General features: G+C 41.0%; 1 protein-coding gene and 1 long non-coding RNA gene across 13 annotated transcripts in view; one reads left to right on the top strand and one right to left on the bottom strand.

Annotated features, from left to right (window-relative positions):
• Nucleotides 1–2,102, top strand: part of LOC135577266 (uncharacterized) — a 40,093-nt gene extending 37,991 nt beyond the window's left edge. The window contains exon 3 of the long non-coding RNA XR_010468894.1: nucleotides 1,964–2,102. This is a non-coding gene — a long non-coding RNA (uncharacterized LOC135577266). The remainder of the gene's footprint in view (nucleotides 1–1,963) is intronic.
• The window catches only part of ZNF462 (zinc finger protein 462), a 96,702-nt gene that overhangs the window by 4,116 nt on the left and 68,133 nt on the right, over nucleotides 1–24,453 (bottom strand). For 11 of the 12 annotated variants that reach the window (XM_065045678.1, XM_065045684.1, XM_065045679.1 and 8 more), the window contains 5 exons: nucleotides 17,710–17,974; nucleotides 15,404–15,540; nucleotides 9,628–9,851; nucleotides 7,116–7,248; nucleotides 1,984–2,098 (listed from right to left, as the gene is read on the bottom strand). In XM_065045678.1, coding sequence (XP_064901750.1) covers nucleotides 1,984–2,098; nucleotides 7,116–7,248; nucleotides 9,628–9,851; nucleotides 15,404–15,540; nucleotides 17,710–17,974 — 874 coding nt within the window. Of the gene's footprint in view, nucleotides 1–1,983; nucleotides 2,099–7,115; nucleotides 7,249–9,627; nucleotides 9,852–15,403; nucleotides 15,541–17,709; nucleotides 17,975–24,453 lie in introns of those variants that run through there. The other variant, XR_010468892.1, reaches the window with a different exon arrangement.

The following is a 24,453-nucleotide window of genomic DNA, read 5'->3' as shown; positions in this document are numbered from 1 at the left end:
CCTTGGTGACAGAAGATACAGAGAAGGCAGAGTTACTGAATGCCTTCTTTGTCTCTGTCTACTCTGCCAGAGGCTCTTCTGAGAAGCCCCGTACCTCTGAGGACCCAGAGGAAGTCAGGACAATGGAGGAGTTTGCCTCAGTTGATGAGGACTGGGTTAGGGAGCAATTAAGCAATCTGGATATCCATAAACCCATGGGTCCAGATGAGGTGGATCTGTGGGTGCTGAGGGAGCTGGCTGAAGTTATAGCTAGGCCACTCTTCATCATCTTTACTAAGGGAAATGGGAGAGGTGCCTGAGGACCGGAAGAAAGCAAATGTCACTCCAGTCTTCAAAAAGGGCAAGAAGGAGGACCTAGGTAACTATTGACCAGTCAGCCTCACCTCCATCCATGGGAAGGTGATGGAACAACTTATCCTTGGTGCCATCTGAAGGCATATCAAGGATAAGAGGGTCATTAGGGGCAGTCAACATGGCTTCACCAAGGGGAAGTCATGCTTGACCAACCTCATAGCCTTTTATGAGGACATAACCAGGTGGATAGATGATGGCAAAGCAGTGGATGTGATCTACCTTGACTTCAGTAAAGCATTTGACACAGTCTCCCACAGCATCCTCGCAGCTAAACTGAGGAAGTGTGGTCTGGATGATTGGGTAGTGAGGTGGACTGTGAACTGGCTGAAGGAAAGAAGCCAGAGAGTGGTAGTCAATGGGGCAGAGTCTAGTTGGAGGCCTGCATCTAGTGGAGTGCCTCAAGGGTTGGTACTGGGACCAGTACTATTCAATATATTAATCAATGACTTAGATGAGGGAATAGAGTGCACTGTCAGCAAGTTTGCTGATGACACGAAGCTGGGAGGAGTGGCTGACACGCCAGAAGGCTGTGCTGCCATCCAGCAGGACCTGGACAGGCTGGAGAGTTCAGAGGGGAAAATTTTAATGAAATATGACAAGGGCAAGTGTAGAGTCTTGCATCTGGGTAGGAAAAACCCCAGATTCCAGTATAAGTAGGGGAACAAACTGTTAGAGAGCAGCATAGGAGAAAGGGACCTGAGGGTCCTGGTGGACAGCAGGATGACCATGAGCCAGCACTTTGCCCTTGTGGCCAGGAAGGCCAATGGCATCCTGGGGTGTATTAGAAGGGGGGTGTTTAATAGGTCGAGAGAGGTTCTCCTTGCCCTCTACTCTGCCCTGGTGAAACTGCATCCAGAATATTGTGTCCAGTTCTGGGCTCCTCAGTCCAAGAAGGACAGGGAACTGGTGGAGAGAGTCCAGTGCAGGGCAACAAAGATGATTAAGGGAGTGGAGCATCTCCCTCATGAGGAAAGGCTGAGAGAGCTGGGTCTCTTTAGTTTGGAGGAGACTGAGGGGTGACCTCATTAATGTTTATAAATTTGTAAAGGGTGAATGTCACGAGGATGGATCCAGGCTCTTCTCGGTGACAACCAATGATAGGACAAGGGACAATGGGTACAAACTGGAACACAAGAGGTTCCACTTAAATATGAGAAGAAACTTCTTCACAGTAAGGGTGACAGAGCCTGGAACAGGCTGCCCAGGGAGGCTGTGGAGTCTCCTTCTCTGCAGACATTTATGACCCGCCTGGACACATCCCTGTGTGGCCTCATCTAGGCGTTCCTGCTCCAGCAGAGGGGTTGGACTAGATGATTTTTTGAGGTCCCTTCCAATCCCTAACATTCTGTGATTCTGTGATTCACCTTTGGACAATCTTAAGTTTTAGAATCATAGTTAAACCCTACATTCTACAGCCACTCTGAGCAGCAGAGTTAAAAAGCATTAACAGGAACTTCCCATGCAGCAACACCTGATGACTGTATCCACACTTGTGACAGACAGAATTGTTCTTCATAAAATTGTGCCTTCATCATGGGGCTTTTTGGGAGGTGAGGAATGAGGTGGGGGAATGCACAGAGATTTACTGTTACCTTTGTTGGTTTGGCAGAGGAGTGTAAAGCAACTTACATGCCGTGTCTCAGCACATGTCGCTCCCACTCAGAGCCTTCTGTAAATGATCGGCCACAGAACTCACATGGGAAGCGCTTCTCTGGAGCACCGCTGTCATGAAACATCATGGAATCTGGAAAAAGGCAGCACAGCCTGTGAATTCAGAAGTGACTAGGCAAGAAGGGATCACTGTGATCCTACTTTGATCTATTCTGTTGCACCTTCTCACCCATGAGAAGCAAAAGGACTTACCTATCAAATAACTTTGCTTGTGAAAATGCAACTCCCTCAAAGCAAAGTGACCCTGCAAGCAACAAATCCTACTCTAAGTCTTAAAGCATCCATGCAAGTAAGGGTAATGAGCTACCTACTACTCCCTGTTCCTGTATTTCAACAAATGAAGAGACTGCGGAGTTTTAACTGTAAACCAAAACTGAGAGGTTTAGGGCTGAAATGGCTTGAAAGCAAAATAAAAAAGCCACTAAAGCCCATCTATAATTTTTAATTGGTAGTACGAATTTTAGGAAAGAACGACTTGGTATATTTAACACATGATCCTCATAATTAATAGATATCCCTTCATCATTAAGTCTTATGGGTTAAGTCCTGCATCTTAACTGCATAGGTGTTTCATCCCATCCTAATCTTTTACACAAAGTGCTTGGAGCCTCATTTGCGAAAGTGTCAAGCACCTAATAATATGACTAAAGTCACTGGCAGCTCAGGGAGCAGAACTTCTGAAAGTCAAGCTCCATGTGAACACAGACAGCTTTAACAAAAGATGAAACATTTTCTCACAAATTAAGAAGATCACCACACAAGTCATTAAAAATAATTGCATGGACTATCTCACTTGATTCTTTTGCTGGAAATGAGACAGCACCATCTGCTCAGAGCATTAATTCCTTAGCAGGGATTATCTTAAGCAAGAAATCAACAGAATGTCTTTCTGACTCCTCCCAAACTACATAATAAAAAGGATTTTGCTCCATTTTGGTTCTGATCTCTGCTCCCTTGATTTCTTCACTCTCATATTTACTCTTTTTACGATCAGCCTGTGAACTTAAAATTGCCCACACATTTTCTATTATCTGTATTGTAAGTCCTGTAAATGTATTTTTGTGACACATTTCTCACTAGTTAGCCTTTACTAAAGTTCAATGTGGAGTGGTTCTTAACACCACTTTTGCCTCTTCCCCCTAAAAGAAAAAAAAAACCCACTTTGTATTTCTTACTGTCAGGGATTTATTATGTGCTTAAATATCACACAGTGAGGTACTGTGTCAAGGGGAATACCAGAAAGTCAGTCAATGCCATTAGTTCATTTTACATCTGGATTTTAAGACCTTATGTGCAAAATAAATTTATATACACACTAGTATAATATTTATGGAGGGTAAAAGTTTTAGAGGTAAATGCTGCTGTTCTGTACAAGAACATGCCTACCACATAGTACAAAATAGGAAGTTTTTTCTGGGTCTCTGCAGAGAGGAAGCATAAAAGATAGAGGATGTTTTGCTCAAACACGGAGGGGGTTAGGGTTGTTCTGCCTAGAGAAAAGCAGTTCTCAGGAAGACCTTGTGGCGGCCTTTCAGTTCTTAGAAGGGGCTTATGAGAAAGATGGAGAGAGACTTTTTACCAGGGCCTGTAGTGACCAGACAAGGGGTAACGACTTCAAACTGAGAGAGGGTAGGTTTAGGTTGGACATAAGGAAGAAAATTTTTAAGATGAGGGTGTTGAGATGCTGGTACAGGTTGGCCAGAGAACGTGTGGATGCCTCATCATTAGAAGCGTTCAAGGTCAGGCTGGATGGGGCTTTGAGTAACCTGATCTAGTGAAAGACGTCTCTGCCCATGGCAGGGAGGTTGGGCTGTATGATCTTTAGAGGTCCCTTCCAATCTGAACCAGTCCATGATTTATCCTTGCAACTCCCATTAAGATTAGCAAGTGATACTCTAGTAAATCCATCACCTCTTCAGAAAACACTATCTTATTGACCCTACTTCCCCATCAGTTTTGCTTTTAGGGCTGTGAATCCGGACTGCTTCTCCAAATAAGTATCAGAAACTGCTCTTCTCTGAGGCCTGCAGAAGAGAAGTGACAGACTGCACAGATATCTGACCTCTCTGTGGTTTTTCTGCATCACATGTACAAGCACTCATGGACATTTATTTTTGTCTACTGAGGAAAAACACCTCTTGATTCCAGTTTCTGCTAGGACAAAAACATAAAGGTCAGTAAAGAAAGACAGACCCTCTGGGATACAGTGCCTACAATGAGGAGCTGTTCTTTCCATGGTTTATGCCAGACACTTTCTTTTCCCCCATCATCTTCTTCCTCCTAGGTCAATATATTTTCTACTATCCTTTACCAGCAGCCAATCTCTCCCTTTCTTTTCCATCCAAAACAGCAGTTGAACTCTGCTGAACTCTGCTGCCCAGCTCTGCCTGTTCACATGGGCAACAGCCCTTCTCTGGTTTGCTGTCCAACAGGCCATTTGGAGAAGTAACACACTCTTCTTCACACCTTCAGTACTGCCCACACCAGTCTGAAGTTAAAGTGGCCAATTTAGGCAGCTGTTTGACTCATGGGAAGAAATCCTGGTTCTGCCAAAGTCACAGACATCAGAGGGTTCAGACAGCATTTGCTTCCAGATACCTGGAGCGCACAGAGGCACTCAGTAAATCCCACTTCCTGCTAACACCACAAAGACTAGAATTGTCAAAAGCACATGAGAGGCATACGGGATTACACAGTTTGATGTGGTTTAAAAGCTGTGACAACATTAGCCACTGTGACAGGCTCTATTTAAAACCATAAGTCTGGTCATCTGCTAACAGGGTAAACCATTTCTGTGTTAGAACTACCTTCTGAAAGTACATACAGAGATGTCAGCACGCAACTCAGCATCCAACCACACCTTCAGTTCCTGTCTCACTAGGACACTTCGAAAGTGTACCTTGCATCTCGCACCTTATAGTGGTAATCCACAACTTGTCTAGACAAATATAGTCAATACATCTGGATCTTTTCTAAATACCCTTGCTGTAGTAGAAATAAGGGGTTTCTGCATTTTCTACCTATTGTACTGTAATATATTGGAAATGGTTACAGATTAAAAAAGAAAAAGAATAACGATGTTGAAACATTCACCCTACAGGCCAGTCAGGAAAGAACAGCTGCAAAACAAACTTGGAAATATGCATGATTTTCTTAGACTGGTCATCTGAACAAGCACGCAGAAATCACTTTAGCCAGTGATTTAAAAAACACAGATACAGCCTAAAAATAGTACAAAATAGAAATTAGAATTATCAAGATATTATCCCTTGTTTAACTATTGATCACATGAAACATGGGGGTAACACATGTATTTTCTCTGCAAATTTAAATCTCCAGCATAGAAAGTCATATTTTTACATTTTCACTGTGTAACCTAAAGGCATTTTTTACTATGAACTTGACCCTGGCCTGTCCCCCTCCCCATGGTGCATTTATGTAGATTTTTAAGGCTTGGCAGATATCACCTTCTCCTCCTTGATCTAGATACAATGGCTCCAAGGTCACTTCAGCACCTATGCTTGTATGTAATGCTAAGGTAATCCTCACAAGGACGGCATGACTCTTCATCCCCTGCTAGCTGTGGGTCTATACAAAACATTAATCAGTCTGTAACATCTGCTACTAAGGTAAGCTGGTCCTCTGGTCAAGTTATTACACAACTGTTGTTATGGCCATGAAGGTCTGAGGGATAAAGCTGTGCCCCGACACTCAAGCACGTTTGCATACGAGTTACTAACGTCAAGCTTTCAAATGCACATAGACCAAACACCCCTCTAGGTTCTCCTCTGATTTTTTTACTGCTCTACCTAAGATCTTTTGAAGGATACTTTTCTTTAAAACATAAATGGTTTCCTAATCAACTCGCTTCCTTTCTCATTTAAACAAAAAGCTATCACTAACCAGACTTGAAGTGAAGTGCTGGTGACAAGCGCAGACCAAATTCATGCTGCAGGGACAATAAACAAAGGCCAAGACACTGAGGTTTTTCTATTAAAAGGTAAGAAGCATGATCTGAGCCCCTTCTGTCAACAACCTGTGAATCCAGAAGTGTGAATTTTTCAAGGTCTGAAAAGATGTAGGGAGACTTTTTTTTTGGTGAACAATTCCTCAGTGAGACTGAAAGCTGAAAATTCAGGAGGCAAAAGGTATAAACATGGTGGCATACCATTAGTTAAAGTACACAGAACTTGGCTAACTGTGGCTGTCAGCATCAAGAGGGTGGCTGACCCCAGGAAACTGACATTCAGACATCAAGGGCTAACGATGTCAAAGAGTTGTGAACATGCTGTATTTGACTGATTAACTGTGCACCAGAGCAGACTACACAACACACAGTTTACACCAGATAATGCAATAACCTGTTTTTCATGGGGAAATGTTGTTGGAAGGGAAAGGCAGGAAACCCTTAGTTCAATTTACAGAGAACTTACTTTTTCTCTACTGATCTAACTTCAACCAAACCAAAAGCATTAGCAAGCAGATGGTGTAGCCTTGCTAAAGTCAGTGGAACAAGTCTTAAACACAAACTTGGGCACATATTTAAATACATAGCAGTACAGGTGGGGCATGGACATATCCTGGCTCCAGAGCTGCCAACTGCAGCAACTGCAACAGGACTGACTCTGTCTGACAAGGAATGCTGGGCATGGAGTTAATAACAGCCCACAAAAAAGTTTGGCCATGACCCCTTCATCCTTCACTTGAACAATGCTGAGTGAAAAGCTGAAAATTCATTATCAAAACAGAAAATATGACAGACAACTAAAATACTTCACTTACGTAGTTTTCAAAGCCCTTACAGATGTTATCTGCGTAGGAAGATAAGTCACACATGCTATCTGTGTTTTCTCATAGCACAAATTTTCTTAACAGACAGAAAACTTGTAATAAGGATTAGAAAAACAAGATTCCCCCAGGAGCAGTGTCTTCACAAAAGCCCCATTCTGCTCCTGCTGGCATGCCTTCATGGCTCCACAGGAATGTACTGTAGAGTCAACAGCTGACCTTGCTCCGTGGGACTGGTGGGGCATGTTGCAGTGCCAAAAAACCCAAAAAAAACCCCAAAAAACCAGAAGGGCTGCACTGACCTCTCTCTTCAGTCTGGGGACTTAACTCTTCTTCTTTTTCTTCTTCATCACTGCTGGAGCTCTCTGTCTTCCCCTTCATTTGTTCCAACTGGTCCAAGTTAACTCGTCCAACAAGCTCAAAATTACGACTCACCTTTGAAAGATACGCTTTTGTCAGCAATCAGCACAATCATCTGCTACTCAGAAAAATATTCACATTTGCAAAACGAAATCGAGTACACATCAAAGTCTACTCAGCTAGAGGGGACATACAGTCACCCAGTCAAATTACGGCTCACTTCAACTACCCTTCTTTTGCTGTTCATTCTGCGTTTCCCATTTTTTGTTTTCAAAAATTAATGACATTCAGTAAAATGCCTATATTTCTTCCTGGCTTTGGTGTATTAAAACAAACAAACAAAAAGTCCAAGAAATGTAAAACACTTCAAGTTGTAGTCTCTTTTAATGGGACTGTTCAACTGCTGTGATCAAACACCGCACATCCACACTGAAAGAAAACTCTTTGTGACTAGTTCATTCAGCTTCATTCATGAAAGGATGGGTCTTTTACTAAGCACATAGCTGCTGTGTGCTGCATACACTTTCACTCATTAATAACAGATTAATTTTCATTACGAATGGCTGCAAAGTGCTTTGCAAACTGATACACAGACTATAATGGGAACACTTCACCCAGCAGTCAAATTCAGCTAAACCCAGGATGAAATGCACCAGCTACTTAACAGCTCACAGCAGCAGTATGAAAGGAGCAGCTTAGGGCACGGAAGTCGGGAACTCCATTACATCCAACAGAAACAGCAGAGGAGCAGCCCAGATTTACAGTAGAGGCAGAGAGCATGGAGCGTGACCAGGACGCTAGGGCATCTTGTTGGATGACAAGCACCCTCTGAGCTCATTGATCGCTGTTGGAAAGGATTTTGGATTCATCTTTCATGCAAAGAGACAGCCCTCCAGCAGCTCAGGCACTGAGCCACAGAGGCAGACAGGATGGAGACAGAGGAACAAGCATGGTACAACAGCTCCTGCAGGATGCTGAATAAAATATCAACACCCACTGAATATTTTTTATCCCTCTGTGGGAAAGGGAATGTGAATGAACCTACACAGCATGTGAATTAGACTGTAGTATATCTCCAAACAGCAAACTATTCTAAATGCTGTGCTGTTCAAATTCCTAGCACTACTCTGTACAGACAGTTGTGATGAAGTTCCATGACTTAACACATTACCCATTGAGATTTAAACAAACAAGACCATATGCAAAGAACTTAATTCAATTGAGCTCATGCACAGGAACTCTTTAAAGTGCAATATCATTTGGGTATCTGAGACCAGAACTTGGACACAAATAAGCGAGATGTAAATTACCAAAGAGAAATGGGGAAAATATACCCTAAACCACTAGTACCATCACTGCATGTCTGGATTGGAAGGGAGAAGTAAGTAAGGGAACAATCTTCCCAGCCTGATGCACTGTGTGAAAAGAATGAGGAACAGCGCCTCCTGGATACAGCAGGTGCCTTGCTATGGTGACCTGGAGGCATGGAGCATCTCACATACCCTGTGAACTGCATACAACTCTCCGGAAGTAATAAAGAAGAGGGCAGATAAGCATATCAGGCCAACATAAGTTTATCGAGTTGGTTTTTATAAGACAGCCAAATATTTTTTAAGCATGAAAAGCTTTGCTGGGACTTCTGCTGCTAATACTGCCAATATAAATGTACTTGGCTGCAAGAAGAATGTCATTCAGGCAATGAATCAGGAGTTTTCAGTGAGGAGCTGCAAAGCTCAACTCCAACAGGCAGAGGCATATAGCTGCCTCCCCTGGAAATGTGACAAGGAAGCACTCTAAAAAATACTCCAAAACACATCTCAGTTCTAGAATTTCAGTGTCTCTCAGCTACACAGCTCACAGTTACAGAAATTAAAAGCTAACAATCTGTGAGAAGCCTCTAAAAACTTCTCAGAGACTGCTTCATGTCTGCACTCAGGAATTCCACAAAAACTCCAAAGCAGGCTTACCTTGGGACATGGTTATACTTGCTGTTTATCTTTCCCTTGTTAAATGTAAACGGGGAAGTATTGCCTTCTTTGTTATTAAAATACGCATGGCATGTCACGCTGCTGAAGTAGCCAGAGTAATCTTACATTTGGAATCTCCTGCCTCTTACAGAGGCTGAATCATACAGCTTTAATATTGCTTCACAGCCCTTTTTTCCCCCCTCTTTAAATAAACCTAGCATATGCAAGGGACTTTTCAAGGTAATTATACTCCGCATACAACGGTTTGCCAACTCTGATCAATCTGAACAGCTTTAGAAACCCTCAATTTTAAGTGTCCAAAGAAAAAAGAGAAAGTGAGGGTCAACACAGGATTAGCTTCCAGATTTGGGGAGGGAGGGAAAAAGTCCCCAACAGCAAGTTAGCCACTCAGATTTGACATGCAAGTAAACTGATTCTGCATTTGCAAAGAGTAGATCACTACAAATTAAAACTATTTGGATGTTACCTTGTGCTCATCTCGAAGGTGAGTGTCCAGCTCCTCTGTGTGTTTGGTCTCATAATAGCAGAGTTGGCATTTGTAAGGTTTCAGTTCATTGTGCTTCTCTATGTGCTGCTGCAAGCTCTCATCACTGGAGCAGGTAAAGGTACACTTATCACAGCGGAAAACAACTCCCTGCAAGTACTTTGACAGTTTTGAACGGCAGACTTCAATGGGAACGACTCGCTCTTCTGTAGGGAAAGGACAACATTCATTTAACAAATTTTATGAAATAGCAGGCCCACATGTCAACTGTTTGGGCACTACCACCCACACAAGGAACAGGATCTTCCATATGGGTCATCAGTCTGTCTATGGAAGAATGAGAGATAAGTTGGATCGACACAAAAAACACAAGACAATAATTTGTCCTTCAGTGAGTGGGATAATTAATTCTCCAAGGCTACAAATGCAGGTGTCCTCATAAATGGGACTGCTTATTGGGTGAAGAGAATGGGAGTGGAGGTTTTGGGGCAAATGAGGCTCTATCTGTAAGTCAGAGTAGCAGAGCCTGGGAATACAAAACCAGCTATAAAACAGCCAGATCAAAAGTTCATTTTGGCTCAGCACTTGACAGCAGCCAGCTAGAAATGCAATGAACAGGGAAGCTGCAGGGTGTTTCCCAATGCATCACCCTGCCAGCTCTATAAAAATCAGAGTGGGTATCCTCACCATTACATCTAAGGCTACTCTGTGGGGACTGAGAGGGTCAGCAAGGCGGCACCTTTTCCTGGAAGAAGCTGTGCAGGTCAGTCAGAGGCAGAAACTTCCCAGCACACCCACAGCTTTCAGAAAGCTTGCAAAATCTGTATGCATGTCATGTCACACTTCCCACAGTTCAAATCATGGATACAGGCATGCACTGAAAATGCTCTTGCTGAGTTATTAAATTCTCCACTTCTCAAGCAAAGCACTGACCCTTAACAGAGTGGCAATCACTGTCAGCCATTTGACAGAGCCAGAACTGGGTGCACATAACACTCATCCACTGTGGTTCCATGAGCTGTGTGCACAAGGGAAACCCCAAATTTGATTCTTCAGCTGAGTGTCACCAGAAGATTCTTATTATGGGCTTTTGTTACTCAAGTGGCCTTTTGATCTAGAACAGTGACATTCAGTATTGTTACTCCTTATGGATCACAGGAGAAGCCTGATCCTTCTCATTCAGGTTCATCCACAATGACAGATTAAAACAAACAAATGAAAAAAATAGGCCTGAATCTCAGAAGGTAGACATAAAGGCTAGGGGAATGTGAGACACTGCAATCCACACATGGATCTGAGCCAATGGGCCCTTTTCTTTAGTGAGGATGGTAATATCACATCCAAAGACAACTACAGAAATAGAAACCCCCTTAAGGTTTCTGGAAGGTGGCAAAAGCTCCATTGTTCATTCACCTTTGGCCAATCCACATGCCACTGCTGCTCACAAGACTTCTTTCTACAGGCCAACAAAATGTTCCATCCTGCTCAGCTTCTCCCTGAACACAAAAGTTAACCTTTCTCATAACCTTCCTCTTTGGCCTCTTCAAAAAGCGGAAGTTTTCCCCAAAGCTATGCCTTAAGAAAAACAACCTATGGACTTACAATTCTCTTCTACACCAACAACAGCTTCTCTAGCTATAAAGACACCAAGTTGTGGCCATTCAGAGTGGGAAAAGGGGAGAGAATACGGTCTAACTGACAACAGAATTTAAAGCTGTGATTCTGGGGTCATAAGAAGACTTTTTTACAAGGTCATTGCAGCTGTGTGCTTTTGAACTCACTGAAATAAGTGACACAGCCGGTTTCAAAAGTGAAAAAGTCAAGTGAAGTTTTCAAAAAGAGAAATACTCATTAAAATATTTGAAAATTCACTTTTCCTCTAGCACCTGACACAGATTAAAAAGCTAAAACATGGTCTGGTATAAAACTTTTTTATCTACCAGTCTGGAGTAATGCAGCATTCCCTGCATAATAAGTTAGCAAAACTTATTATCTCACAATCAGACACACACACTCCCCAAATCAAAGGCATCACAATAATGGGAGAAAGGCAAAATAAACATAAACATCAATTCTAGCCCGAAGGATTTCACTTTCAGGGGATGATTTAAAACTTTTACATTATGTGAGCTTCCTCCAAGCAATGATTTTGGAACTTGCAGGTTATTTGAATCCAGAACCTTCATAGGTTGATGCTCTTAACTCCACTTTGCTCCTACAAAGTTATGTTCATTTAATTACTCTTTTTGAATTCACTTAAATCTGGGCAACTGACAAGATTACAGGAAACCATAAGGTCCCACACACAAATTGAAAGAGGTAGCTTCTTTATCCATGTGTAGACTTCTTCAAAGTTCAGCAGTGTCTAAACAAAGACTATTGCATACACCTCACCAAAAAATGTCCTGAATTGTGGAACAATTTAATGAGAGGTGTTATTAAAAATCAACAACAAAATAAACACCTAAAAGCATCATTTGGGTTTAAGAAACCAAATCCTTCTATTACAGTGAAATATTCAGGCTAATTGTAATGCAGATCAGAGATCAAACTGAAAGGTCATTAATGCACTAGGTATTTGCAGTATGGTAGCTCAAAGTAGACACACATTTTATTGCTCAAGGCATAAAAGACCCCATGACCCTTTCAGTCCTCGGCTGTAAGGAAATAATCTTTGCCCATCAACACACCACAGCAGATACAAGTTATCCCCTTCCCTTTAAAGGTAAACAAAGTACAAACAAAACAGTCCTACTATCTAGACATAGACCAATTATTTGGTCATGTTGAGTGTTTGAAAATATGCATTTTTGCCTGAAAATCCAAGCTACAGTCACGGAACATGTTGCATATGCATTCCAGTAGCCAAAAGCAAGCACAACATAAGGGTTCTGCATACATCAATGAAGCTGTGCATACCAGGAATAATGCCAAAAATAACACTGTGTAAGCAATGAGGTTATGTAGCCATGAAGCCTTTGGGGAGGCGGACGAATTTGAAAATTTGAGTTTTTTATCCTAAATTTACAATTTAAAATAATTTGGTGTGATTTCTGTTAAATGGAAGAACAAAGTCACTCTTTTGTTCTTACTATCAGAAAGCGAATAAAATGATAGCTAAAAGAAAAAAAAAAAATTGCCCTAAGGATTTTAAAGTAGACCCAATAGTGATCTTGGTAAGTAGTATTTAGCCTTGAAAAAACACCAATGTGTTTCAAAATGTGTGATGGGAATGGAACTGGAAGGAATAATGAAAACTAATTGCAATGTCCAGACTAAATCAAAGGCCAACACCTCTGCAGCCATGGAGCAAAAGTTCACTATCTCCTCCTCTCTCCCCAGGCTTGCCTGTCATGAAGGCCAGGAAGAACTCAAGAGCTAAATTTCTTCTCTTCACCTACCTGCACAGCAGCTTCTGTCTGTGTCAGTTCCTTGCTACAGGCCACCTGTAATGAGTCTGACCTCCATCTGTGACTGCAGAAGGGATGCTGAACCACTTTTACACTGATGAGGAATAGGTGATACAGGAGACTCTTGAAGGCTTCCTGTTTGCCCTCATTCTTGATGAGAATCAAATTCCTTGCCTATTTTTTTCTCACTAAGCAGTCAGCCTTCTAGCTGATAATGCTTTAGACCTGTAAACCCAAGCTTCTGTAGCCACTGATTAAGAGGCAAATAAACTCTCCATTTCAAGCACATGCTGTTTCACCAAGGATGAGGGATGCAGCAACTTGGAAGTAATGTAAGAGTCATGCATCCGTAAGCATGTCCTTTTACACAAGAGAAACATTAACTATGAAATGGATCAAATCCTTCACTCTTGATTTCACACACTGCACCACTCCATCTACCTCAAAACTAATTTTCTTGGACCACAGATCAGGGCTATTCCCTTATTTTACCAATGCAATGGCTATAAAAAAGGAAGGCTATCTCAGACTACATTTATTGTCACTTAGTCTCCCTTTCAGTGGATATTAAATCTTGTCAAAATTGTCTGCTTCAGCTGCCACATAATTAAATACAACAGTAGAGGGGTTTTTTAGCTAGATATATGCACCAGAAAGAACTTTAAGCAAGGACCCTACCTCCCTTATTACGTGGATGCTTGGTGCCATGGAAAAACCTTGTCCTTCTTTTCAGTGGCCTCTGAGATTCTTTATTAACTAAAACCCTATTTGCATTAAAACTTCTTTGACTTTGTTATACCTCTCCCAGTGCTCTAGAAGGTGTATCATGATGTCCTTTGCTATCAGCTTTGTTTCAGCAGCACAAAGGCCCAAGGTTGCTTTGTGCAACCAAAGCCATAGCTCTACAGAAGAACAGATCAACAGTAGCACCTACCCAGGAGGTAACCATCTCCTTGTAATGGTCAGATACAGCTCTGTACAGGCACTGCAGCTGCCTGAGCTCATGAAGAGCTCTTTCACATCTGGAACTGGATATTCCCGGTGTCAAGTCTATGCATGATGGAAAATACCCTAACTAAGTCCATCAAGTTCTTGCTCAGTCTATCTACCTGTATTTTAAAGGTCTGGGAGTGTCCACTGGAGCCCTGGCACAGCCAAAAACCAGAACACACCTCAGCAGCACTTGGAACTGCACTGTCCCCTGCATAGGGGTTAACTGAACCCTGCCTTACCCTAAAGAGAGCTAATTCTGGAGTATGCCCTGAAGCTGAAAAACACCTTCAAAGACAAAAACTAAAAGCTAAAGCATCTGCCAAACTCTTACAACCAATTAAGGCAGCTTTGTAACAGGCTTTCTGAATCACCGGCAGGTCATTTTTCCCAGATGTTCCCCTGTTAGCAGACAGAAATATGTGCAAGAAGGACTTCAAGCTACCAACACTGAAAAGTGGTATGTTACAAGGAATTATGACAGTGCTTGTCACACCAGGATCTGCTCCAGGAAAAAGATGGCATGCAAAACTTTTGTTTTCTCACCACCAACACCCTACTGTGAAACTCTGCCCAACCTTCAAGTAGGCAGAGTGCCATTCCGACACATGGGTTTGGATTTCGGCAGCCAACAGACCATCTACAAGCATCAAGTGTGATAGCTATGGGCAGGAATCCCAGCCCAGAGAGCCCAAACAGCTGTGTCTTCTGAGCTAGCAAGCCTGAAGTTAATAGAATATAGAAATCCCTAATCCCACTCTTAGCTGGCTTTAAAAAAAAAAAAGGAAAAAAAGAAAAAAAAAGTAGTGAGAGATGGAGATAGAAAAGGAGACTTAAAGAAAAACAAAAATATGAACATTCGTGTTTTCATCCTAAGAATGCTGAAGAGAAAAAACTCAAGCAAGTAATCAAGGGATATTTTGGGGCCTCTCCAGTCAGTTGATACACCCTGTCATGGAGCTGATGATAGCAACAACTTTATGATAACAAGGACATAAGCAGGAAACAACTCTTGCCTAGATTAGAGCTGTAAATTAGGGCAACTCTCACTAAACAGGTGTTTGATCACTGTTAACCTCTCTAGAGGAAAAGCTTAAAAACAATTTTAAATCTGCCCTGTTTCAGCACAAGGTAACTTTGAATTTCACAGGAAATAAATAAGATGCATCAATTAGAAATGAAAAAAAAAAGATACTCAAGGGCTGATGACTTATTCACCATACTTGTCCTCGGGTACAGAGAGGGGGAAATGTAATGATGTACAGAGATGGAAAAAATTAATGAAACCAGTCTAAAAGAGAAGGGCATTGTTCAGCATTCCCCTCATCAGATACAGACACATACAGGGATATTGTTACCTCTGTGCAGAACTATATGGTCAATCATGTTGCGTTTATATTTGGTGTGATAGAGGCAAAGAGGACAGCGAAGGTCTTTGGGTCCTTCCTCAGGAACTGCCGAATGCCCAGCTTCCACGTGCATAGTAAAAGCAGATCTGTGAGACGGGAGGGAGAGATGGAAGCAGTCAGAAGAGGTGTGCAGGGAATGATGAAGTGTCACAGCTCTATAAGGGATGCGTTGTGTAAAATGGTACAGATACCACTCAGCCTTGTCTTCACAGTGCCACATGGCATTTCAGTGGGGCTACTCACATGAGTAACACATGAGGAGAGGTATTTGCAGGCTTGTATCCTCAAGTAACAAAACACTCATTCTGACAAGATATTATTTTGCATGCATTGCTCTATAGTTACATTGCTATAGGGCAGATAGCAAAAGAATTCCCATCTTTCATGCTAATTTGTCTTCAGGCTGAAAAATTCAGTGTACCTCCTCTGGCAAAGATTAAATTTTTAGCAAGTTGAACAAAATCTATCAACTGTTCTGAACTTGCAGAGGTGAGGACAGACTTATTTCTGGAGGCAGATAACGTCCGTAAGCAGCTCTGTCTTTCTAGGACAAGCCCAAAACCAACTAAAATGTTTAGATTCAGGATTCAAACCAGACTTGTGTTCAAAATGAGCTGGCACCGTATGGTTAAGTTTTAAAGCATCAGCTACAAGGACCTGAAAACCCAAGACTAAGAATACTCTACTTATTAATGTGGAGGAATGAATGAATACTCCACAGTACTTCAGAACAGAAAAAATCATGTTGGCATTATACTGGCTGCACACTCAAAAGTTGCAAGAGACATGCATACAGAGGAATTTAACTGTACACCTACCTAACCATAAGCTCAACTACTGAAATTAGAGGCGTGTGTAAACTTAGGGCACTTGGTCATTTGTTCCTAAAGCAACGTAAAGCTAGCAAAAGCTAAGGAGCTTGCCACATTGAACTAGGGTTAGAAGTTTCACTGAAGTTCTTCAAGACCCTTAGCTTGAAGACAACGCAGCTTACTAACAAAATTGGCTTCAGGCCCAACCCAGGGATCACTGAATTCTACAGGTGTATTTCTAGCAACTCCAGTGAGTGCTTACATGCATTTAATTTTCTATGGTGAGTTGAAGACAAGATTTGTGTGGTATTTTTTTGACACCCCAATTTTTTTAGAAAAAGACAAAAAATATGCTGTGCTTCTAAGGACTAAATCCCTGATGGTTTGTGACACCACATGAAAATACACTACTCCCTTATGCAACTATGACTGTGTTTAAATCCTGCTTGATTTAATATGATTTCATTTCATACAGGTAGAAGAAAATAGCAGTCGCAAGGTACAAACAGACCGAGTGGACCTGGCAATGGCTGGTAATCTTTAAGACAGACAGCAATCAGGATATAAAGCAAATTATACCAGAAAGGCAGCAAGGGGCTGAAGCAACAGAAGCTACAGACATGTAACTAGAGCTTGCTCTTGTATGGATTTTCTCAGGTTTGTACTTCCACAAAACTCACCCCCTTCATCAAGTCATACTGCTCACCAGTCTCCTATGAACTGAACAAGTTTGAGACCTCAAATGTCAGCTGAGGGTGTTATGCTCAAGGGTCCAGCATACCAGGAGGAAATGATGAACAATACAGGTACATAGGCCTTTTTTTTTTCCCTTATGGAACAGCAGCTAAAAACACACACAGAAGCACATGCAGCACCAAGTTTTTAAATTTTGCACATCTAACTGGATTTTCTGAAATGTCTCTATATCCTAACAGATATGCTGGAGAATGCTTTGCCTTTCAGCTAGACAGATGGCAGGAGAAATAAAATTACATGAGAGAGGTTTCTTCAGAAAGGTGATAAAAATTCTCTTGTCTCCTTAGGACACTTCATTATCCCACGCTTCATGCTGGTGGCACCAGGAAATGACCTTATTTTTGCAGAGCAAACTTTCACACTTAAGGATAAGGATACCCCTCTAAATGCCTAGGCTGAGGAAAAAGTACTACCTGTACCATTTCCTGCAGCAAGTAAAACCTGCTGCAAGGTCTTATTGAGCTTTTGTCTGCAGCAGATGGTACCGGCTGTTTTAGAAGAGAGGAAAATGGATTACATGGATGCTACTGTGATCTGGCATGGCATTTCCTATGCTCCTCTCCCTGGTCAGCGGTGGCCACGTTACTGATAGCTACAGCCAGCTCTCAAAGATCTCAGAAGTCTTTTCAAGTGCTATAATAATAACCCCCTTATGAGTTCAGTTTATCTCTTTTGCACACTACTTACTTAAAGCCTGTATAAAAGGAACAATCTTTGCACTTGAAGAGTTTTTTCCCTCCATGCTTGTCACGGTAATGACGCCGAATGCTCTGTATGTAACCCGAGGAGAATTCACAAAATTCACAGTTAAGGATGGCTTCCGTTTTTTCCACTCCTGCAGCACTCCCAGAAAGTGGGATTGGGCTGATGTTGTTGTTGTTCCTGGCCAAAGCTGCAGACTGGTAGTGGTTCAACTGCTGCTGAACATCAGGAGGCTCGGAGTACGAAGAGTCTGCAGAGAAAAAGACGGAACTTGTTATTCCAGGTGGATCAACAAATCTAGAAAGGTTTGAGGTCTGCTCCAGCACCTATCAGCTTTCAGAGTGGGTTGATCAAGATGTTGGAAATGAAATCCGTTTATATCTGATGAAATTAAGTAAAAGGCGTGTAGCACTTCTTAATCATATCTAATGTGTATTCTACAACTTTAAGGTAATCAGTATAAATTATGCTTTTTAGATCTTGATTTGGAAAGGGAAGCAGTGACAGATTTGATTGAAAAGCAGTCTAAAAAGAAGTCTGGGTTTAAGACACTTAATTTGTGGAGGTAAAGCACATAAATCATAGTGTCAAGTGTTTATGTGTTTGGTGCATAAATCAGACCAGATCCTTTCAAATATCTTCTGTTACTTTACACCAGGCGAAGATGTGGCACAAGATACATGTAAATATCTTATATTAAAAAAAAAAAAAAAAAAGGGAGGCACATAAATAAATGGGTACTCTTTTCTCCTCATTCATGGAATTATTTAAGAACTACACATCAAAAGTAAACTTTGGTGAAATGATACAATTCTGTCACATTTGAAACAGTCTTCACAAAAGGTAAATTCAAGTTTTCCTAGTTGATGATGCCTGAAATGAAGTTATCATTGGAAGAAGATATATTTATTCATAAATTTCAGTAAACTTCTAAATCACATTTCCTTAGAAGCTGCTAAATTTTGCTATACTGAGAAAGGGATATCTTTACATAGACACATCTGTATGTATGCATTCCTTTTACAATGCAGCAGAACTCTGTCACACTGTTTTAATGGCATGCGGAGAAACACAGTCCAGAGATGCCTCAGTACTTAAACTGAAAACTATAATACTTAGTTGGACCCCCACAAAAAACAAGGCGGGGGAGAGTGATGGTGAAACTTTCCCAATACACTGCTTGAATGGAGGTTAGGAATTCATCTGCTTTGTCCTATATAACACGCAGCTGCCCATGAATGGCACAAATGAAAGCAGATGAATAAAGCACAGATGAATTTCAGTGTAACTTTTCAGGAAAGAAGACAAAAGGCTCTTTTCTTAAGCTTTCTGGAAAAAGGAAAAAAAAGCAAGGTGGGGGGGGGGGGGGAGGGGGAGGGGGGGAAGTGGGATACAAACTGTACCAGCCACCTCCTGCTTTGATGGGCACTTCATTTTCCAAAGCTTAATTCCCCAAGGCTGGATATGTAGGAATTCTCTAACAGAGACACTTGTGGGAACTTAACACCATACATTCTAGCCAATTAGTATGGAGAAACAAAAGGCAAGCAGGCCTTATACAGGACTCAGTGTGGGGACTTCTCCACCTGTCTTTAAAAGAGTAAAATACTTGCTTTCTTTTTCACTGCCACAAAAAAGGGTTATACATGCCAGAGAAATGAAAAATAAACTATCAACCACCAAAAAAACCAAACACAAAAACAAAAGCAAAGCAAGAGATAAATGTCTCCAGGCTTCATCACCAGGTGTACAGCAAAGACAGAGACATGAAAGATTCTGGTAAAAAGAAAGAACTACTTTTTTGTTTTTCCTATCTGAGCCTTGTGAACTGAGGCTGGATTACAACGCTGCATTTACCATCTCTTGTTTCCACCTCTTCTACAGCAGGTTTGCCCATCATGAGGGCTCATAGTGAGCTCCACCCATTCAAATGTCAAGGATTTCTTTTCCTTGCATTTGAAACAGGCTCCCTGCTTCTTTTACTTTGGCACAGGACAGGCCTGAGCAGCTGCAAACCTCTGCATAAGTCTCTTCTCCTTCAAAGGCAGCAACCACGTGCTTGCCTTCTTTTAGAACAGGCCATGAGTTCCAAAAGGATGCATGGTTCAGAGCACACCTGCAGCCTGGTGTCTAGGATACTCTGTTCAATGCTTCTAAAAGCTCAAAACACAGTTAGACAGATTTCCTGACATGAAAAAAAAAAGTTCATAGCACTGGAAACAGATCTTTTTTATATGTCTACTAGCCAAACTAACTGTAGGGTACTGATTACAGTCTAGTTTGTAGCTTACTGTTCCTTCCATCAGGAAGAAGAAACCAAGCAATTCCACCACATCATCAAGGTTCTTAGCTAAAGCCCCAGTGATATCCACTGCTAAGAAAGCTACAGTTTTAAAAACTGTTCTTTTCAGAAGAAGGAGGCTTTGTTGTTGCTTGGAAGATCTACTGTACTCCAGAAGTTTTTACTTCCACTGTCATCTAGTGTCAACTATTCCAGCTTTTGAACTTTCAATTGGACATATACATACTTTTGTGGAATCTGGTATGTGAAAACTGCAAAAGTAGACATGTACATGTCTATTCCCACAGAAGAAAACTACACAAAGTAGCTTTTCTTGTCATCCGCAACAGCCAAAAGCAAATTCTACCTATAATATTAGAATCCTTATTTTCTTTCAACTAGGATGCATGCTGGCAACCTTACAATTTTTAGCATATTGTTCTGTTACCATTAAAATAGTTATGATATTTACAGAAAAAAAGCCATCCAAAGAGTTTATATGGAGAGTCTTACACTTGAACAATGGTAGCATGCATGTCCCTAGTTCTGCCTGTGTATTCTTCCCCTTTTCCCTTGCCAAATGCTTTCATTATTTTGCAGTCCTTCTGGAGCGCAAGGTTTAGCACTTCCTGAAGAAAAACACCCAGGATTAACATGTATATAGTGTTTCTGTTGGTTTCTGAGAATCTGCTTGCCAGACAGTTACCCTAGCATGCCAGTGCAATCCAGCTCCACCAGGAACACTTCGGACAGAGTCCAAAGCTGACTAACAGCATGGAAGGTTTTCCACCAACTTCAGGGAACCACTCTTTTTCATGTTCACTCTAAAACCAGTGAAGACAGTGGAAAGACAGCAACTGACTTGAGTTTGTTTCCAAACATGCGTTTTAGCACACAGCACAGAATGAACTGCCAGCAAATAAGAAACAGGTGATGGGGTTGAGGTTTCGCACTTTTATTTACCTTTCAAAAGCAGTACCCAAGAGAAGGACTATGGAGGCAAACCCACAGCCAAGGAGCAAAAGCACTGCCTTAAACTGGCAGAGCAATTCTACATAGGCACCTTCTCTGTTTCTCCTGGAAGAGCAGGCTGATGTTCCAAACAGCTCTGCATGTACTCCAGTGCTGGGCTGACTTAAGATGTTGATCAAGTCCTTAGCGTTTACACAAGCCTCAAGCTGCTGTGCACCAAACTGCCGGACACCCTTTGGTGGTGTTGCCGCAACAACAGGATGCCTGGATGTAAGAGTGGAGAATGAAGATGAGAGCAGAGCTTTTCCCTCAGAACTGACCAACAATTGAGTCATGGCTGTACATAATGCAAGTTCCACCTCAGTCTTTTTCCTGCACCGCACGCGCAAAGGATTGGGAGCACTCTAGGAAAGTGCTAACAACCTTGGCCTTTAGCAGGAAGAGGGTCTAGCCATCCATGCCTGAAAAAAGTAAAATAGCATGAGAAGCCCACATCAAAGTCACAAAGCAGATGAAAGACATTAAAATAAGCAAAGGGAAGAGTTAGTGAATCTGTATTAAGCAATGTAAAACACGAAGACAAAGAGAAAACACAAAAGGAAAGAAAATGAAGAAAAATGTAAACTGGGAAGTACTCCCTCTAAGTTTAAGCAAAAAAAAAAATGGCATTTTTTTCTTTGAACAGCCCTGAGGCAGCACAAGAAAACACAGGATGTTCATATATGCAATGAGATGAAAGAAAACTGAATATTTAGTCCTGACTGATTTAAAACAATCAAACAAACATAAAAAGCCCACACCAAAAACACTGAGGTTCATTTTTAACAGTAATTTTATCCAAACTGAATGGAAGGACTTCGCTATGGAACTCCAAAAGCAAGGTAACAGCATGGGATGATCTGACATAAAAGGAAGGACACCTACAATCATGCTAAGAGGCAAAAATTAACAGTAATTGATGTAGTAAAAAAATGGAAGAACAGCAGCAATGCTGCAAATCTCAGTTTTGAGATTTCACATATCACATCTACCTCCAGACTACCCGTGCAGGAAGAATAACAAGGTTAGCAAGTACTGTAATCCTTGCCAGCACCTATGGATCTAAAAGACCACAGAATCTACCCTCAGTACACAACAGTATTCTCATAACAAAATGCAGAAATGACTAGTTGAAAGGAAAGCAGCAGAAATGACTGTCCACATGGTGCCCCATCTACACAGCCATATCTAAATAACTACTGTGTGTTGGTAATAATACATAAGTAAGTCTCATAGTGTCTCTCCACGGGGTGAAGAGAGAAAGCATTTCCACAGTGCCTAAACCACTTCAATGCCCAGTAAGTGATGTTGCCACCTCAAAACTTTATTCAGAGTACAAACACAAAGAATGGCACAGAGTCTATCAACAATACTGAAAGTTACCACCTCATTCAGAAAAGCATTCACAGTCTCCACTACAATGCAATGAAATAGTGAAAACGCAGCTTGATACACACCTGCATTAGCCTGGGATCATACACTGGGGAAAAAATATACAATGAAAACACACCACAGAAGCAAAATGAAAATCCAAGTTTTCATGCATCATCTGCAGCATGTAACATGTTTCAGACACCTAAAAAAAGGAAAACTTGGCATCTTTTCAGAAGAAAATATTAACTAGAGATTCTGATCCAGATACAGAAATTTACTCAGATATTAAACGATGTTTTAGTTATTTGTAGGTATTCTCAGAGCTACTGGTGAACACATACGCAACAGCAAAACACACTAAAACAAGAGACCTTAGACAAATAACAGTAGACCAGAAAAACACTGGGACATTCTAAGTAAGAGACACTGAACAGCAGCCAAGAAACCAGAGAAAAACTGTCTGTTAGGGGAACAAAATCAAACCATTGCTTCATCCTTTTAAAGTGAACAGAACTAGACAGACCTAATAGAAGTATCTGCATGTCTGCACAATGAGGGATAGAGATGGAGGGAAAAACACTGTTCAGGAAAAGCAACTGTGTGAGAACATTGGCAGGCAAGCTTGTTGTATTTGAAAACTACTAATAAATGAACAGCTCAATGACCAGAAGAAGGCAGTGGGAGATAAAAATGAATTCACAATGCTTTTCTGATAAATCAAGGGATAAACATCAACCAAAGTCAAAAGAGATCACCATTTGTATGACAAATGAAACTGGGGCGTTTGGCTCCTGAGAGCAGGGGCGGGGAGGAAGAAATAGAATGTATAAATAACAAAAAATGCTTTAAAACTTTTTTTTTTTTTGAAGTAACATAGTAACAACATAGGCCTAGGACATTATGGATCTGCGAAACAAAGTCCTAAATAAACTAAAAGGAAAACATTTGGAATGCTATTTAATTTTCTCTGAATTCATTCACATAAAGAGAAGATTTCTATGAAGAATGAGAGATAAATTTCAAGGAATTAAGCAGATGATAAATCGTTTCCTCTGGATAGAAACATATTTGTGAAACCAAATGAAGATGCCAAAAAATATACCAACAAATATCAACAAACACAAAATGTATGGACAAAAGCATGGAGGATAGAACTAATAATTATTTTTAAAGGCATAAGATAAGGCTAAGAGTGAAATTTATGAGATTTAGAAACATAATCTCTTCTGAAATTTGATGGGACTCAAAATTAGCAGCTCACTGGGTGGTAGGATAGCATATAGTAATGAATTGCAACAGCTTGAGAAGTGGGAAGGTGGCATATCAGGGTGTCATACAAAAATTTTCAAGACTACACACATTTGTTCACTTCATGCCATGCAGCACTGACCTGGAAGGAAGAATATGTGGGAGGGTGAAATGTTCTGGCAATAAATTAACTAGGGGAGGGGAAGATCGAAGAGATTAAGATTCAGAGGGATGCAACAAAGCATTCATGAAGAAGCTCAGGGAACCATACAGTGCAAGGAAATTTTAATCACTGCATGTTTAATAACCGAATATGAACCTAATCTTCTAACTAAATTCTGATTTTTACTGAAGAACCCTTACATTGCTAAATGTTGTGAATGAGATGTAACAGAAACAAAATTTGTGTCCTTGTTCACATACTCCCAAACACAAAAGAAAAGAGTAATCACAGAAGAAAGGAAATAAAAATCCTGGAATAAAATTGCCATTCAAAGGATTTATGCAAAAAAAAACCCCAACAACACGAAAAGACACCCATACCAAACCTTATTAGAGGAATTTATTTCATCATTATCTGTAAAGCTTACTTCTTGGATAGTTTTGGACCAGCTTTTGTGAGAAAGCTATTACACATATATCTAAGGCTCAGAAAAGGATAACCAGAAAGATACATGGACTATGTAATCTTGTTTGTTCAAAAGAGGTGAGAAACTATATCTATGTTTCTTTATAACGTCAAATTCCCTTTTGAGTTATGTGCATATCTATCTCTGAATAGAACTGAGACAGGATACATGCTATGCAATGGCAGA

Source organism: Columba livia, chromosome Z (assembly GCF_036013475.1).
Source record: "Columba livia isolate bColLiv1 breed racing homer chromosome Z, bColLiv1.pat.W.v2, whole genome shotgun sequence".
Classification (NCBI taxonomy): Eukaryota; Metazoa; Chordata; class Aves; order Columbiformes; family Columbidae; genus Columba; species Columba livia.
Note: the sequence above shows the minus strand (reverse complement) of the source record. Positions and strands in the feature narration are given on the sequence as shown.